A 16,726-nucleotide genomic window follows, 5' to 3' on the forward strand; every position below is an offset into this window, starting at 1 on the left:
GAACGTCTTCTGTGTGCAAAGCTTTGTGCTGGGATCTGTTATAAAATTTTGTCACTTCAGGGTCCACAAAGAGGCTGGGAATATGAACATCTCAAAATGTGGAAATAAATAATGTTTATGTTGAAGCACTGGTTTTGGAGGAGGCAGAGTTTCGGTTTGGATGGGTTGAGTCTGAGGTCATGCTGCAGCAAGTGGAAAACGAGAGAATTATGAAAATACTCTTTTTGCTGTTTGCTTTATTGCTTCTTTCACTCCCTGCTTCCCATCTCTGTGCTTTCATACTCCAGCAAAAGTTGTCTTTTTTAAAATGCAGATCTGATCATCACTCCTGATTAAAAGTTTTCTGAGTAGAAAGAATTTTAATTTTTTTCACCTCTTTAGGTGACTTAAAAGTTAAAGCTTGGGATCCCAGGTCTTGCACCTCCTGACCCTCCCTCCCGTTTGCATTTCACCCGCACCTGGACCTAAAACTCCCGCCCTTTCTCTGCCTGTTGTCCCACTGCCTCCCAGTTCTCCTCCACCTAGAGATCCTTTCCTCATGCTGCGAGGCCCAGCTCAGAGCTCACTCCCCATTCGAAGCCGCCGCTGATTGCCACTCTCCCTTTACCCGCCCAGGAATCAACTAACTGTTCCCTAGCTTGTGTTCCCATCCCTTTCAATAGAGTCAAATTAAATGCTGAATGGTGAGGAAAGTGCGGTTGCCGCCTTTTGCCCCTAGGTGGCAATAATGAAGCAGCGAGGCTGACCCAAGTGTGTAAGTCAGGGGAAGACCAGAGGAAAGCAGCCTACAGAAGGGAAGTGAGTGTGGCTTCCCTCCTTTAACCAACTCTCCCTGCCCCGCTGCTAGGCTCTTAGAGGCAGTGGTGATTACAGTGTGGGCAGACTGTTGTAGCCACAAGTGCCGTGAGGGCTATGCAGACTGATGTGGAAGCACAGAAGAGGAGATTGTTCACCTAGGCTTGCTGGGCAAAGGAGATCACAGAATGCTTCCTGGAGGAGGCCAAGCATGGGGGGGCAGCTGGAGTTAGCCAGGTACAGACCACAGGGAACAGCTTTGCAGGATGCAGGAACAACATCTGCAAGAGCGTGGAAGTGGGAACATCTTGGTTTGTTCTGGAAACCACTTGGGGTCTGGCCCTTCAGGGGCAGGTAGTGGCAAGAGGACTCCTGCGGCTGGTGTGCAGAGGGTGTTTTCCTGTAGGCCAGGCCAGGGATAATTTTAGTCCATGCAGTGAAGGAGGCAGAGTTGGAGGGAGACAGCGCTGAAGGCCGGCAAACCAGTTAGAAAGTGATTGCTTTGCTCTATGTAGGAAAAGCTGCGGATGTGACCCAGAGCTGTAGTGGTAGAGAAAGAGGGGGGATGGGTTTGAGACATGGTTGCGGGGTAAGAGACGCAGGAATCTGTGGGTATTTAGATGTGGGATGTGAGCGAGCAAGAAAGGACAGCAGTGGATGATTCTGGGTCTGCCTGAGTGACCAGTAGAAGGATAGATCAGTAAGAGAAACAGGGAAGGCAAGAGAAGGAGCAGTTTGAAATGTGGACACAGACAGGAAAGCATGCAGTGGATATACTGCAAAGCAGGGAGGGGACAGAAGGCATTTTCCATGTCCGTACGTGTTGGGGGCACTCACTTTTATGATCATTGTCGGTCCCACTTGACCCAGGGCCTCCGTGTGCTTTGGCCAAGTCGATGGTCACACTTTCGTAGGTTGAAAACATGAAACGTGACTGCTTGTTGGGAAACAGGAAGAAGGGGAAGAAATTGCCTCCTTGAGGAACTGCCAGCCTGAGGAGGGGAGAAGAGATCTATGTAGATGTATGAGATGAAGTAGCAAAAGGGTGAAACAGTGGGTCGTGACAGCATTGCGAGTGTTGAAAGAAAGGATTGTCCAGTGCTCGGTTTTTGTGTTTGATGAAGGAGCTGGTGTCTGGGGGCGCCTGGGTGGCTCAGTCGTTGGGCGTCTGCCTTCGGCTCAGGCCATGATCCTGGGGTCCTGGGATCGAGCCCCTCAATGGGCTCCCTGCTTGTTGGGAAGCCTGCTTCTCCCTCTCCCCCTGCTTGTGTTTCTTCTCTCGCTGTGTCTCTCACTGTCAAATAAATAAATAAAATCTTTACCAAAAAAAAAGAACTGGTGTCTATACCAGTTGTTGTGATCAAAGAGGCATGGGCAGAAATTTTCAGGTGCTGCCAATGGCCCGGGTGAATTAGAGAGGAGAGACAAAGAGGTCCGGAAGCCTGAGTGGACTGGTTTGGGCAGGCAGAGAGAGATGAGAAGGTGAACTTGGAGATAAGTCTAGAAAAGTATGTCAGGGTCAGGTGGTAGAGGGTTTCTGGATACAGTCAAGAGGTGATCTTGGAAGTTTGTTTTTCTGGGGGAGACTTAAGGATGGATGGACTGGTCAAGACGCTTTTGTGGTATGAGGTGGCCTGGTAATGGCCTGAACATGAGGGCCGGGACTGGGACTATTCTTTTATTTCATACACCCAGTACCTTGCTCTGTGCCTGGCACATGGTTGGCACTCCGTGTTTACTTGGGGGAGGGAGGGCGGGCCAGAAGGGGGCTCGAGTGACTAGATCCAGCCACCCATCAAAGAGACATCTCTACTGGAGGGAAGATTCAGAGAAGAGGAAACAGAAGGCAGAGGAGTGATTTGAAGGGAAAAGGCCTGGTTGGGTTTGGAGAGACTGGGTTTGAAATAATCATGTGGCAGGGAGACCATTTGGGAGTCTGTCTAGGCAAGAGATAACAGAGACCTGAACCAGGATAATGGCAGAGACATGGGGGAGAAGGAGATATATCACCAATGTGCAACTGGCAGAATTCGGTGCCTGGTTAGGTTTGAGGGACAAATGTGTCCTGCCACCAGAGGAAGTAATTCAGGGGGAGGAAGAGGCTTGAAGAGGGGTCAGGGACAGGCGGAGAGGACCTGAAGGTGCCTGCAGTTGGAGACTGGGAGGTCAGGGAGGCACACGTTCCCCTCGGTTTTGTAAGTGAAGTAGGAGAAAGGGGGCAGGGCTGGAATAAGGTTCGTATCTTTGGTGGGCAGATTGAGAGGCCCACTGACCCATCCAGGCTGGTGTGTGCAGTTGATGGTGAGTGAGCATAGACTAGCAACAAGGTCTTCCATATATGTGGGGCTTCGGTCATGAGCCCTGACTGGTGTGACTCCCTGTGACTTCTGTGGAGCCCAGGCCCATTAGAAATGGCATCAGCGGTTTGGATCATTTCCAGGGTCCCAGGGGCAAAGAGTCAAAGTGTTCCTTAGTGGACCTGGAGGCGGGTGCGATGGCCACTTGCCAAGTGTCAGGAACTGTGCTGGGCGCTGCGAAGCAGGTGGTACCATCCCCATTTCACAGACAAGGAGACTGAGGCTCCAGGAAAGGAAGTGCCACACCCACAGTTGTTCAGCTGATCAGCAGTAGGGTGAGTATTGGAGCACGGGTCTATCAGACTCCGCAGCCCAGGAGTTTTCCCTGCCCTGTCATGTTGCTCTGCAGTTCTGTGCAAGAGCCCTGGGGTGGCCTTGACCGGCCAGGAAGGAGCCAGAACTCTAACAGGGCGGTGGAGCCAATCGTGTCCCCGCAGGCCCGCGGAGCACTTGGACTGGACCGGACACTGGCTGCACCTGATCTGCTTCTACCCTGAGCTTTTCAGCCTGGTGGATATTGAATTGCTGTGACGTAGCCGTGGCTGGCCCAGTCAGGTGGCTCTCCCCAACGTGGGCTGTGGGAAGGGGTGAGTAAGGAAATACGTAGTGTTCACTTCAGCCCTCGCCTCGCATAGCAGTTATAACTGGGTCAGGTGGTACGTTTGATTTTTCTCTGGCACCCAGAGTGTTTCCTGGGTGACCTAACATTCCTGAGGCTTTTTTACCTTGGAGAACTCAGACTTTTACATCTGGAAGGGACCTTAGAAATAATTGAGTCCCAGCCCCATCATGTGATGTGTGAAGTGTCAAGGTTGAGCCTGAGGATATATTTGACTGTTCTAGTTTTGCTCTAGCTTGAGTAGTTTAGCAAGGCTGCTCTGTGAATATCAAATGAGACAGATTCTCATGGGTGCCTAATGGGACTAGTCTTGCTGCTTTACATGTATATTACCTGTGTAAGTTTTTATGTCCTTTATGGATATATCTCTTTCCTACCTACATTGTGCTTATACCGCTGATGTGAACAGCATTGTTGAAGTCACAAGGACAACCAGGATTGTTGAAAATAGTGCGATGAGGCTGAAAACCCTCAGAGATCATCCAAACAGGACTTCTCCATGATACATGGAGTTACTGGAAACATTTCCAACTCAGCAGGAATTGCTTTGCTAAACTAAGTTTCCCTTTTTGCTCCCTACAATTGAGTTTGATTCTGTGGGATGGGACGGGACAATCCTAGAAAAGTAAGGTACTGGGGCGCCTGGGTGGCTCAGTCTGTTGAGCGTCTGACTCTTGGTTTCAGCTCAGGTTGTGATCTCGGGGTTGTGGGGTCGAGCCCCCCGTTGGGCTCCATGCTCAGCATGGAGTCTGCTTTTCCCTCTCCCTCCCCTTCTGCCCCTCCCCCCATTTGCTCTTGCACTCTCACTCTCTCTCTAAAATAAATAAGTCTTTAGGGCGCCTGGGTGGCTCAGTTGGTTAAGCGACTGCCTTCGGCTCAGGTCATGATCCTGGAGTCCCAGGATCGAGTCCCGCATCGGGCTCCCTGCTCGGCGGGGAGTCTGCTTCTCCCTCTCCCACTCCCCCCTCTTGTGCTCTCTCTCTCTCTCACTCTCTCTCTCAAATAAAAAAAAATCTTAAAAAAAAAAAAATAATAAAATAAAATAAAATAAATAAGTCTTTAAAAAAAAAAACAGGGGCGCCTGGGTGGCTCAGTTGGTTAGGCGACTGCCTTCGGCTCAGGTCATGATCCTGGAGTCCCGGGATCGAGTCCCGCATCCGACTCCCTGCTCAGCAGGGAGTCTGCTTCTCCCTCTGATCCTCCCATCTCTCATGCTCTCTCTCTCTGTCTCATTCTCTCTCTCAAATAAATAAATAAAATCTTTAAAAAAAAAAATTAAAAAATTAAAAAAAAAAAAAAAAAAAGTAAAGTACTGAACATATTAAGACCGTTAGTATAATTTCCAACTGCCCTTTAACATAAAGTGGCAAATACACATGATTCCCGGGTGACTCTGAGACCTGGTGTCTGTCCATCCCCCACCCCACTGCCCCTCCAGGCTCTCACCAACGAGGTGGGTGAAAAGCAAATAATTAGGAATTAGAGTGATTTGTGCATCCGTAAAGTTTTGGGCTAAATGGTGTACAGGCCCAGGGAACTAGAGCAACCTATTTTCTGGGGGGATGTTTCACAGATAAGTGAGGAGGTAATGGAGAGGGCAGACAGTGTCTGCAAAGGGAGCAGCCGGAGCAGAGGCACGGAAATGCGAAGGTTTGCCGCACGCCAGGGAAGAAGCTAGAGTGGAGGGCCACATCTTGAAGCAGGGAGACTGCTCTGTAGCAACAATTGGAGGCCTGGCGCTGCCACCATGGACCACACCATGGCTGACCCTGAGCAAAGTGATGAAGCCTTTGAGCCTCAGTGGGTGAGGCCACCACGGACAGGGGACTCCGATTGTGTTGACCTGGAAGGAGTGAGAGGTGACAGCCTGGCCAGCCAAGGGGCTGCCAGACTTGGCTACAACTTGGAAGTCACTGATTGTCAGGCAGAGACAAAGGCCCAGCTGTGGTTGGTGCTCGACAGAAGCTGGCCTGGCCCCGGATTAGCGACGTGGATTTGGAAAGGTCAGGGGGAGGAACACGGGAAAGCAGGGTGGAGCGGCCCTGAAGAGTTGAGAAACCGTGCTTTGGGGGTTTGGATTTCTCCATCGTTGCCAGTTGACCCAAGAACTGGGCCCGCAGAGGCTGCTCAGCTTCACCCAGGGGCGTCACGAGGAGCCTGCCTGCTGTGGAATCAGGTTCACTTTGTAGATCTTTTAAAATTTATTTTCAAGTTCACTTGAAATTCTGGTGTAGAGTTCTTCGAGTTTTGACAAATGCATAGAGTCGTGTTATTACCTCCACCATCAAGACATGGGAAGTTACACTCCCCAAGAAACAAAAACACTCTCTTTTCTCCCCCAGTGTACTCAGCGCTCCCCTTGCTCCCTGCCCATGGCCACCGCAGATCCATCCCTATGGTTCTGCCTTTTCTAGAAGGGACTCTTGTAGTATGCAGCCTAGGAGTCAGGTTTCTTTCACTCTGCGAAATGTATTTGAGATTGATTCAAGATTGATTCAAGTTGCGTGGATAGTAGCACTTTTCTTATTGGCAAGCAGAACTCCATTGTGTAGCCTTCCCTAGTCTAGCCACTGATGGCTTGAAGGGCATTTGGGCTGCTCCAGTTTGGGGTGTTACTGAATAAAGCTGCTATAAACACTCGTGTGTGGGTTTTTGTATGAACAGAGGTTTGCACTTCTCTTGTATGACTGCTAATACGGGATTGCTGGGTCTTTTGGAAAGTGTATGTTTAACTCTAAGAAACTGCCCATACGTTTTCTAAAGCGGCTTTAATATTTTTCCATTTCTACCAGCAATGCATGGAAATTCTGGTTTCTCCACATCCTCACTAGAACTTGATACTGTTTTGTTGTTGTTTGCCTGCTTTTGTTTCATTTTGGTTTAGCCATTCTGAATGGGTGGGGTTGATTCTCTTCCATATGGGTAATGGTATCTCAATGTAGTTTTAATCTGCATTTCTGTAATAACTAATAATGTCGGGTGTCTTTTCATATGTCTGTTTGTCATCCATGTATCTTTTTTGGTGCATTGTTTGTTCACATCTTTTGTCGTCTTTAAAATTAGGTTGTTTTCTCATTAAGTTTTGAGAGTTAAAATATGTTCGGGATGCAGGTCCTTTTTCAGATATGTAATTTGTAAATATTTTCTTCTCCTCTGTGGACTGTAAGTTTTGCAGAGCGAAAGTTTTACATTTTGATGATATCCAGTTTATCGATTTTTTAAAAATGGATTGTGCTTTTGGTGTGGTGTCTCAGAAATCTTTGCCTCACCCAATGTCACAAAGATTTTCTCTTAGAAAATTTCTGTTTTTACATTTTAGAACAGAGGTCGGCACACTTTTTCTGTAAAGAGCCAGATGGTAAATAGTTTCAGCTTTTTAGGCCATATGGTCTCTGTCACAACTACTCAACTCTGTCACTGTAGTGCAAAAGCAGCCACAGACAATACATAAACAAATGAGAATAACTGTGTGCCAATAAAACTTTATTTATAAAAACAGGTGGTGGGCCATATTTGGTCCACAGTCCACAGGCCATGGTTTGCCAACCACTGTTTAAGAAAGTCATCTTTTTACCAGGCATAGAAGACACCCCTCTCTGAATAATGAGAATGGGGTAATTATTGCCCAGTTCAATCATCCTTGAAAGCATTGGGGGGAGGGAGGAGAAGGCACAAGAGTAGGTCCCTAACTCAGAACAAAGGTGAGGAGAGGGAGGGATGAAGAAAAACAAAGGAAGGGAGAAGAGAAATGTTTGAATCACATTTCGAGCAAACTTCATTATGCATTTTAATTTTTCAGAGTTAACCCTTGCACTTTGGTTCAGGCTTCAGCAAATGTGTGTGTTTGTTTTTGAGCTAATCCATCTAAAAGCCTCATGGCTGCAGATGCTTTAACAGATTTGTGGAGTTGGTGTTTGTTTAATTCATATTTAGATTACATCCAGCATTTTACTTGTACCCACTGTGGGGTCATGTGGTCCTCACACATACTTCCCTGCACGCATGTGATTATTTCTGAAGAACAGATTGCTACAGTTCTGAATCCGAGGGTAGCAATCATATTAAAGGGCAGGTTATCCTCCAAAAGGGTTGTACCATTTCAACGGTGTACCAGGGTGTTTGTCCACCTTATCCTTCTTTTTTTTTTTTTTATTTTTTTTATTTTTTAAAATCTTTTTTTTAAGTTTTTGTTTATTTATTTGACAGAGAGAGAGAGAGCACACAAGTAGGCAGAGAGGCAGGCAGAGAGAGAGGGAGAAGCAGGCTCCCCACTGAGCAGGGAGCCCGATGCGGGGCTCGATCCCAGGACCCTGGGATCATGACCTGAGCCGAAGGCAGACACTTAACCGACTGAGCCACCCAGGTGCCCCCCACCTTATCCTTCTTTATGACGCTAGATTTTACCCATCCTGGGCAGTCTTGTATCTGACTGACAGAAGGTGGCATCTCTTTTGACTTCACATTTTCCTCATTATTTGGGAATTTGAGCTCGTCCTGGTTTATTAGCATTTGAATTGCTGACATCTATTAGTTGAGGCTCATATCCTTTGTCCATTTCTCTGTTAAGGGATGTGTCTTCTTTTTTTTAATTTTTTTTATTTTTTTAAAGATTTTATTTATTTATTTGACAGAGAGAGACACAGCAAGAGAGAGAGCACAAGCAGGGAGAGTGGGAGAGGGAGAAGCAGGCTTCCCGCCGAGCAGGGAGCCCGATGCGGGGCTTGATCCCAGGACCCTGGGATGATGACCTGAGCGGAAGGCAGACACTTAACGACTGAGCCACCCAGGCACCCCAGGGGATGTGTCTTCTTTCTGATGAGTTTGTAGACACTGAATCACGTGGTCCAAGCATTGGGAGTGTTGACATTTGGGGCTGGACAATTCTTGGTTGTGGGGGCCAGCCTGGGCCTTGTGGGATGTTTCATAGCTCCGCTGGCCTCTACCTACTAGGTTCCAGTGGCACACCACCACCCACAGTTGTGGTAACCAGAAATGTCTCCAGACACGGCCCGGTATCCCCTGGAGGGCCGAGTCACCCACGTTGAGAACCACTGGCCTAAATAATGTAATAGGTAGCGAGCATTTTCTCCCAAGTCCGCTGCTTGTCTGTGTATAGTGCCTTTTGCTGTACAGAACTTCTTAATCTTAGGAAGTCTGACTTTCCAATCTTTTCTTTTATGGCTATGCTGACCTATTTTATAAAGAACAGGGAGCATAGAACATTTTCAAATAAATAAAAGAAATGCTGGGAGAGTACAGTAACTTTGCATGTTGTGTATGGTCTGAAGCAAATCAGGAAGTGGAAAGATAGAGAAGTCCCACCTGTTTCCAGCAAGGGGGAAAAAAAAACCCCACACCTAAGTCCTCTCTCAGTGCTGACTCAGTGGGGAGGTGGGAGCGGTGTTCAGGTTTTTATATAACCTCTGGCAAGGCTATTTTTAAAGAAGGCTGAGTGCTCCTGACAGTGGGCACTGGGTTTTCAAGCATAAAGGCAGGGCTGGGCAGAAGGGATGCGGAGAAAGGGGTGGGCTACCCCCGAGACCTCCTGGCTGGTGGGCCACAGGGCCTCTTTCTAGTAATGACTCTTCAGCCCCATGGGGGTGAGTGCCTGCGTATTTAGAGGCAGGGACATGGGACATCTTAGATGAGGCAGCCGCGCACGACAGTACTTGTGAGCAAGCCCAGCGCGAGTTGTGCTTTCAGGAGAGCCGTCCTGATGCTTTCGGCCGCATTGATCCGGATTCTTCTCTGAAGCCATCGCTGTACCATGATGTTTGTCACTGAGAGTGAAGACTTCTGCAGGCGGCTGAGGGCATTCCAAAGCTTGCAAGCTTTGAAGAGCACGTTCCTCCAGCTGGTAGAGAAACCCTAACCTCTTTACCAGCTCAGTTGCTATGGCCTTTGGAATAAAGGGATGCAGGGAACCGTTGTCTCCCTGCTTGAGAACAGAGGCGGGGCGCCTGAGTCGGGGTGCTCAGGTGCACATCGCAGGCTCGTCAGTACCCAGCTGCACCAGGAGTGCACGCAGAGATGGGAGAGGGTGATCAGGAATCTTCAGAAAGCTCTTGAGACAACCCGCACACTTCTCAGGGGAGCTTGAATTGTGGTGCTGGAATTGTTTGTAGGTGTTGTGTTTTGTTTTTTCAAGTAAGCTCTACACCTAGCAGGGGGCCTACCTGAACTCAGGACCCTGAGATCAAGAGTTGCACGCTCCACTGACTGAGCCAACCAGGCGCCCCTGTTTGTAGGGTTTTTGAAGCCCCCTAGTAAGTAGAAATGGGTGTGTTTTAGAGCAGTTTTAGGTTTGCAGAAAGGCTGCAAAGTACAGAGCGGGTTTCCAAATATCCGCCTCCTCCCAACACGAAGTCTTCCCTCTTAGTGACATCTTGTGTCAGTGTGGTATTTTGCTAGAATCCATGAGGCAATATTGATAGTATCAGCTCAAGCGCATAGTTTGCCTTCGGGTTCAGTCTTTGTGTTGTACATTCCGTGGGTTTGCCCAAATGTGTAATAACCTGCATCCACCATGCCAGGATCACGCAGATAGTTTCACCGCCATAAAAATCCTCTGTGCTCCTCTTGTCCCTCCCTCCCTTCCTAGCCCTGACAACCACTAGTCTTCTTACTGGCTCTAGAGTTTCATCTTTTCCACGATGTCCTATAATTGGGTAGCCTTTCAGACTTAGTAGTGTGCATTTAAGGCCTCCCCAAGTCTCCGGCTTCATAGCTCGCTTCTTCCTGTCACGGAAGAACACTCTGTTGTGTGAAGGCCGCAGACAATTGGAGTTTGTTTCTTCATTCGCTGACTGAAGGGCATGCTGGTTGCTTCCAGTCTCAGAGCAATTATGAATAAAGTCGCCATAAACATCCACGAGCAGGTTTTTATGTGTACAGAAGTTGAACTTGTAGTGTTGAAAAGAAAAAACCCCAAGTGCCAGTCATGCGTTTTGCCTTAATATTCTGCAATATGGACATTTGGAATTTACTTGATTTTTCTCCCCCCTCCCCCGCAGATTTTTTAAAAAATACAATGTCTAATGGTTATGAAGACCACATGGCCGAAGACTGCAGGGATGATATCGGGAGAACGAATTTAATTGTCAACTACCTCCCTCAGAACATGACCCAGGATGAGTTGCGGAGTCTGTTCAGCAGTATCGGTGAAGTCGAATCTGCAAAACTCATTCGGGATAAAGTAGCAGGTAAAGAAAGCGAGAGGGTTTGTAAGGGGGACTTGGGGCCGTCCCACTGAGCACTGGCTTCTTTGCCCGCAGTGATGGTTGTCAAGTTTCGTTGTTATCTCAGACTGTATTTTGCCACTGCCCTGGTGGCAGATTGGACTTTGGTTTCCAAAAAAGAAAAGCTCGTCGTAAGAGCATGTACAGAGTGAGATGGTGGGAGGGGAGGGAAGATGGGACACTGGAAATGGGGATGGCGCTGAGAGCTGGAAGAGACCATAGAACATGAATGACAGCCTGGCCTGGCTCGGTCCCACGAGTGGAGGGGACTCTAGCCCAGGCAGGCCCTTCCCTGTCTTCCCGGGTCCCCGTGCCGGGTCAGGCCTGTGGCAGAACACAGAGTATCCCCGCGGGCAGCCCTTCATTGGCTCTGGGCTGTGCTGTTTGCTATCACGCCATCAGCTGGAACATCTGAAACACACTGAGTTTGCACTCTTGGGGGGCTAGAGCAGGGCCACATGGATCAACAGGCAGGCTGTAGGGTTGGATGCTGGCTGAGAGCCCTGTTCCCCCACTGCCTCCACGTGCGACCCCAGACATAAGTGGGGATGGTGGCTCCTAGATCCTACAACCTCATAAGGATTTGCAGACACCTGGGAAGGCTGTCCTTACCGAGCAGCCTCCGACCCGAGAACATGGTTTCAAGGAGGAAAACATGGAAAGATCAGGTGCTATGAAGCACTTCCTTCCTTTTCTCCCCAGGGAGAAACATTGTTTTAGGGAGCTGCCCTCCTCCTCCTCCTTCCACCTCTTCCTCCCTTTCTTTCTTCCCTTCTTCTCCCCACCCCCATCCTTTTCCTTCATCCTTCTTCCTCTCTGCTCTGCTCTGGTGAGCTGAGGAATGGGCAGGAACACCCCCCCCCCCCAGGAGGGCTCTGGCTGCCACCCTGGGTTGTGAGACTATGATTCTCTACACTGAAAACTAATTTAAAAGTTGGAAAAAAAAAAAACTTTATTATGGAAATAAGCTATCTTGTATTCTGATCTACATAAAAGTAGAGTAATATATTGAACCCCATGTACCCATCGTCTTACTTCGTCGACTCTCAGCTTTTGCCAGGAACCTGAAGATGCCTGTCTCTGGGATGGGTCCTGTCGAGCCTGGCTGACTGCTTTATAGGGAATTAGTTCATCAGAGGGGGCACGGACTTCAGAAGTCTTTTAAGGACTCTTCCAATTCTGAGTCTGTGATTTAATAAACCTCTAAATAGGGATTGTAGATAATACACAAATTGAACAGTGTTACAATGTTTTAGAAGCTATTATCTTTCTCCTGTTTCAGGAGACCATCTGCATAAGAGAGTCCTTGTTCAGAGGCGTTTTAAAATTCTCCTATGCTACTAACAAATCTTGCCTTTCTCCTTTTATGTTCTCATGGAAGGGAATTTTTAGCCCCATGGATATTCCTGAGCATTGCAGTCCGATTTTGCCAGCATTCTCATGGTACCTGACTTCTTTGTCTATTCATTTGTTGTGGTTTTCAAAGGAATGTGAGCTATGATAATAGGAACACCTAGATTTGGTGAGATCAGTCCAGAGAGAACTGGTTTCAGGAATGAGGTAAAAGCAGGAAAGTGTAATTTGGAAATTATTTCAGTTCAGAGATAAACTTTTCCTCCTCTTCGGGTGAGATAAGTATAGCGTACCAAGAGTTGTGGAGGATGTGCTCCCAGGCTCAAATCTGAGCTCCGTGTCTTGCTAGCAGTTCCTTAAATTGAAAGAACGTACCTTCACGAGAAGCTGACTGCATTCCCACCTCTTTCCTCCTGCCACTGGTGTGCAAAAACCTCGCCGGCTGCACTGCCCCTCTGTCCTCTGTTAGGCTGCTCTGGTGAAACCCCAGGCACGGATACGTTCGCCCAGCCGCTTCCTCCTGGCTGGGCTGAGGATGCCCACCCTGGAGAGAGTCTTGCCTGCAGGCAGACAGGTGCCCTGTTGAAGCCAGTTCCCAGCCAAGCTCAGCCCACAACGCAGGCATCCCCGGCCCCCACAGCAACCCCGTCTGCACCCTTCACTCTCGGCCGGTGATTGCCTCCCACCTCGCAGTGAAAATAACAGCCATCTCCCCCTCTGCTCCATCCCTGCCCTTCTCCGCATCCTGGGAACCTCAGTCTAGGCAAGTGCCTGCTTGCCCAGGTCTCTTCGGGATCACCTTGCCAGCATTCAAACACGCTACAGTGGCTGTTCTCTAAAAGAATCCTTGCTAACGTTTCCTGACTTCCTCTAGTTCAGAGTGTCTCTCCTTGAACCCCCTTGACATTTGGAACTGGATAATTCTTGGAGGGGGTGCATCTTGTGCGTGGTGGGATGTGGAGCAGCATCCCTTCCACCTGCTATATGCCGGTGGCATCTTCCAAGTCGTAACAACTAAAAAAATGCCCCTAGATGTTGCCAGGTGTCCCCAGTATCCTCCCCCGTGAGAACCGCTGCTCTAGCTGTCGTCCTCCCTCCCCTCCCATTCACAGAGCCGTCAACTGACTGTCTTCTCTTCCTTCTGGAAGCTTCCCCTCCCCCTTGGCTTCCATGAACCACCTACCTGGCTTTCTTCTACCTCAGGCCTTGCTTTGCCTCTTACAGCTCCTTCCCAGCCATTAACTTAGACGGTCCTTAGGGTTATTCCCAAGCTGCTGCTTCCTAAGCCTGCCCTGGGGAGAGCGGATGCCCCTCCACAGCTTCACTATACCCTCAGTCTACTGCCTGTGTTTCAACGAGAAAGCTCTCCTGAGCTTCAGACCCCTCCACCCCTCAGCCCCTCAACTTTTGTGTTTTCCAAACTGACCTTTTCCCATCATCTGCATCTTAACAGGTGACACCAGTGTTCACTCAGTGACTCCTGTCAGAAATCTAAGCATGACCTTTGATGTGTGTCCCTGGCACTCATCCTTCTGGATGCTTCCGTCCCTTTTCCTCCAACCCCCCCGCCACCCCACTCCCTACCACAGATCTAGATGAGGCCGCATTGTCTTCTGTCTGCACTGGCATTCTGGCCTCTTAAACAGCCACCCATGTTTCCTCCAGACGGTTCTCTTCACTGCGGCAAAGGAATCTAAACATTCTACATGTGACCCTGTCACTCATTGGCCAGGCACGGGTGACAGGAAGAATGAGGAATGGATGGTGGCTAGCATGCCGGGAATATTTGACGTGCTGGCCTCAAGATTCAGAGTGTTTCTGGCTGTCAGGCCCCAGCCCCTGGGTTGGGGATATGCATTTGTTGCTGCCTGTTCTGGCCACAGTTCCTAGCTAGCCCTACTGTACAGCCCCGCCCTGCTTTCTGGCCTGGTGTCCGGTCCTCTGCAGATGCCATATGGCCCAGCAGCCAGCCTCCAGCCCATTCACTCGGCTTCTGGCTCATTGCCATGCACCTCTGGTCAGGATAAAGCCCACACCCCTGCCTGCAGCTCCCAAGTCTCCTGGGGACCTGTCCTCCTCCTCCCCAGCCACTGTGCTCTCCACTCACCCTCCTCTCGGGCCCGACTGAGCTGCTTGTCATTTCCCAGACATGCCCTGGCTCTTAGAGTCTTGTGATTTTGCAAATACTGTTCCCTCTGCAGGAAAGCCCTTCCACACCAAGCCAGACTGACCACTTTTTTCTTAACTTGAATCACCTTGGTTCCTTCTAGAAAAACAACAACAACATGAAGCAAAAAGGAAGGAGAGTTTAAATTACCCAAAATCATGTTGGCTTTGTGGTTCGTGTCCTCCCATACTTGTTTCTTTCCATATTTGTGGTCATAAGCAACCATGTGCTTTTAGAAAAATGGGCTCGCACCACCCAAGCTGTGCAAGAACCTTTGCTTCCTGTACCTGTGAATGTTTTTCTGTTGCTGAGCATAGCTCCCTCACCAGAACAGTTAGCACAGGATCCTGTTGTATGGAGGTTCTGAGTTTACAACAGGCTGGAACCATATTCCATATTTACAAACCCCACTGAGAGAAATAATCGTGGTGCAAGTCTTCACTCATCACTGAGTTCTATTGGAGGTCTTCCTGGAGGTGAGCCAATAGATGGGAGAGTGTGTACCATCTTGAACCCGATCACCAATTTATACTCATTCTTCCCTTCCCTGCCATCCCCTAGGCTAGGGAGGTTTCTCATCTTGCCCAACCTAAGTAAAAAATGACATCCTATTAGGGTAGTCATTCACTTTTTAATGACGTTCATCTGGTTTCATATCTTTACTGGTTGTTCGTACTCTTCTTTTATAAAATACCCTTCTTGTCCTTTGCCCATTTTCTTTCTTTTGGGGGCATTTGCTGTGTCTTATTTATTGTCTCATTAATTCATTCACACACACCCCCCACCTAAGACCCAGCCTGTCTCCCCCGTGAAATCATCTCTTGAGCCCCCACAGACATTTAAAGGAAGAATTTGACTCTCCCTACCCTCTGACGCTGCAGGGGAGGCCTCGTCCACGGGGTGCTCCCCTCCCCCAGCCGCCCGCCCTGGGTCAATTTGAGAGACGTTGCGTCTGGCTGCTCGGGTCGGTGAATGTAATAGGAGATGCCAGGGTATCATCTCTTGGTTTTGACCTTGTCTAGAGAGAGAGCAGTGTTTGGAACTGGAAGAGTGGTGGTTGTGAGGCACTGGTCAGGACACAGAGGGCGCTTCGCATGAAGGCAGTCTTGATATTCTCCAGGCAGCGGCTCTCGGAGTGCTGGCCGCCGACGCGCAGTAGCACCCGGCCCCCCGGAGAAACACACGTCCCAGGCCCCCTGAGTCAGCCAGTCCAGGGTGTCCGCACGTCTGTGATTTAACCGTCCCGGAGGTTACTGTGCTGGTGCAGGAGCAAGTCAGAGACGCAAAGCTCTACCTGCAGAGTGAGGAGCAAGATCTGGGGGCCTCGTGAGCTGGGGGGCAGCGAGAGCTGGGGGCCAAGCAAGAGCTGGGGGCAGCACTGGCCTCTAGGGCGTCCCTCGGCCTCAGACCCAGAGTTTATTCATGCTTCATCCCTGGCTGTTCTCCACCACCCCCCCGCCCCCAATCTCCCTCCCCCTCCCCTCTCCACCAGATCTCCCATCCTGGGCTTCTGGTTGCCCTCAGCTGCCAGCACTGACTCGAGGCAGGCCCTGCCTTCCTTAAGCCCTAGCAGCCTGTGCAGCATCCATACCTGGCCTGAGCACAGCCCCTGAGCACCCCTGTTCCCCCACCAGACCTCAGACCTTCCTCTGGCAGGGCTCATCTTCCATTGCTCTAAATGAGAGGGGGGCCACACCTGATCTGCCTTCATGGCGTTGATTCTAGCAGGCTCACTACCTCTAGGGGACAGGAGAATCATCTGTAAGGAGATTGGAAGTACGCCTGCCTGACATCTTGGGTCCTCAGGCTGAGGCGGGCCCTAGGGAGCTGTGTCATTACCCTGCATGGCTTATAGAGAGACTGTAACTTAGGGGCTGCTTTGGGAAGTGAGGGCCTTCCCCCAGGCCCCTGCTCTGAGCAGGACCAACAGGTTTCTGCATGACTGGAGAGCCCCACTCTCCTCATTCACTTCCAGCGGCAGCTCTCAACTCCTCACGGGAGTCGCTGGGGAGCTTTAAACTACTGAAACCACCTCCACTCCTACCCCACCCCCACCCCCATGCCCATGGTTCAGATTATGATCCGGGCTGTGATCATTTTTAGAAGCTACCCTGGTGATTCTAGCAAGCAGCCAGAGTTGAGCATGATTGGTTTGTGGCGAGCAGCTGGGTGGAGGCGGGGACTTGGCCCTGTGTTA

General features: G+C 49.6%; 1 protein-coding gene across 2 annotated transcripts in view; it reads left to right on the top strand.

Annotated features, from left to right (window-relative positions):
* Positions 1–16,726, top strand: part of ELAVL1 (ELAV like RNA binding protein 1) — a 37,047-nt gene that overhangs the window by 1,589 nt on the left and 18,732 nt on the right. For both annotated transcript variants that reach the window (XM_032394471.1, XM_032394472.1), the window contains exon 2: positions 10,785–10,973. In XM_032394471.1, the coding sequence (XP_032250362.1) occupies positions 10,802–10,973 (172 nt within the window). In that variant the 5' untranslated portion in view covers positions 10,785–10,801. The remainder of the gene's footprint in view (positions 1–10,784; positions 10,974–16,726) is intronic.

Source organism: Phoca vitulina, unplaced genomic scaffold (assembly GCF_004348235.1).
Source record: "Phoca vitulina isolate PV1807 unplaced genomic scaffold, GSC_HSeal_1.0 scaffold81, whole genome shotgun sequence".
NCBI lineage: Eukaryota > Metazoa > Chordata > Mammalia > Carnivora > Phocidae > Phoca > Phoca vitulina.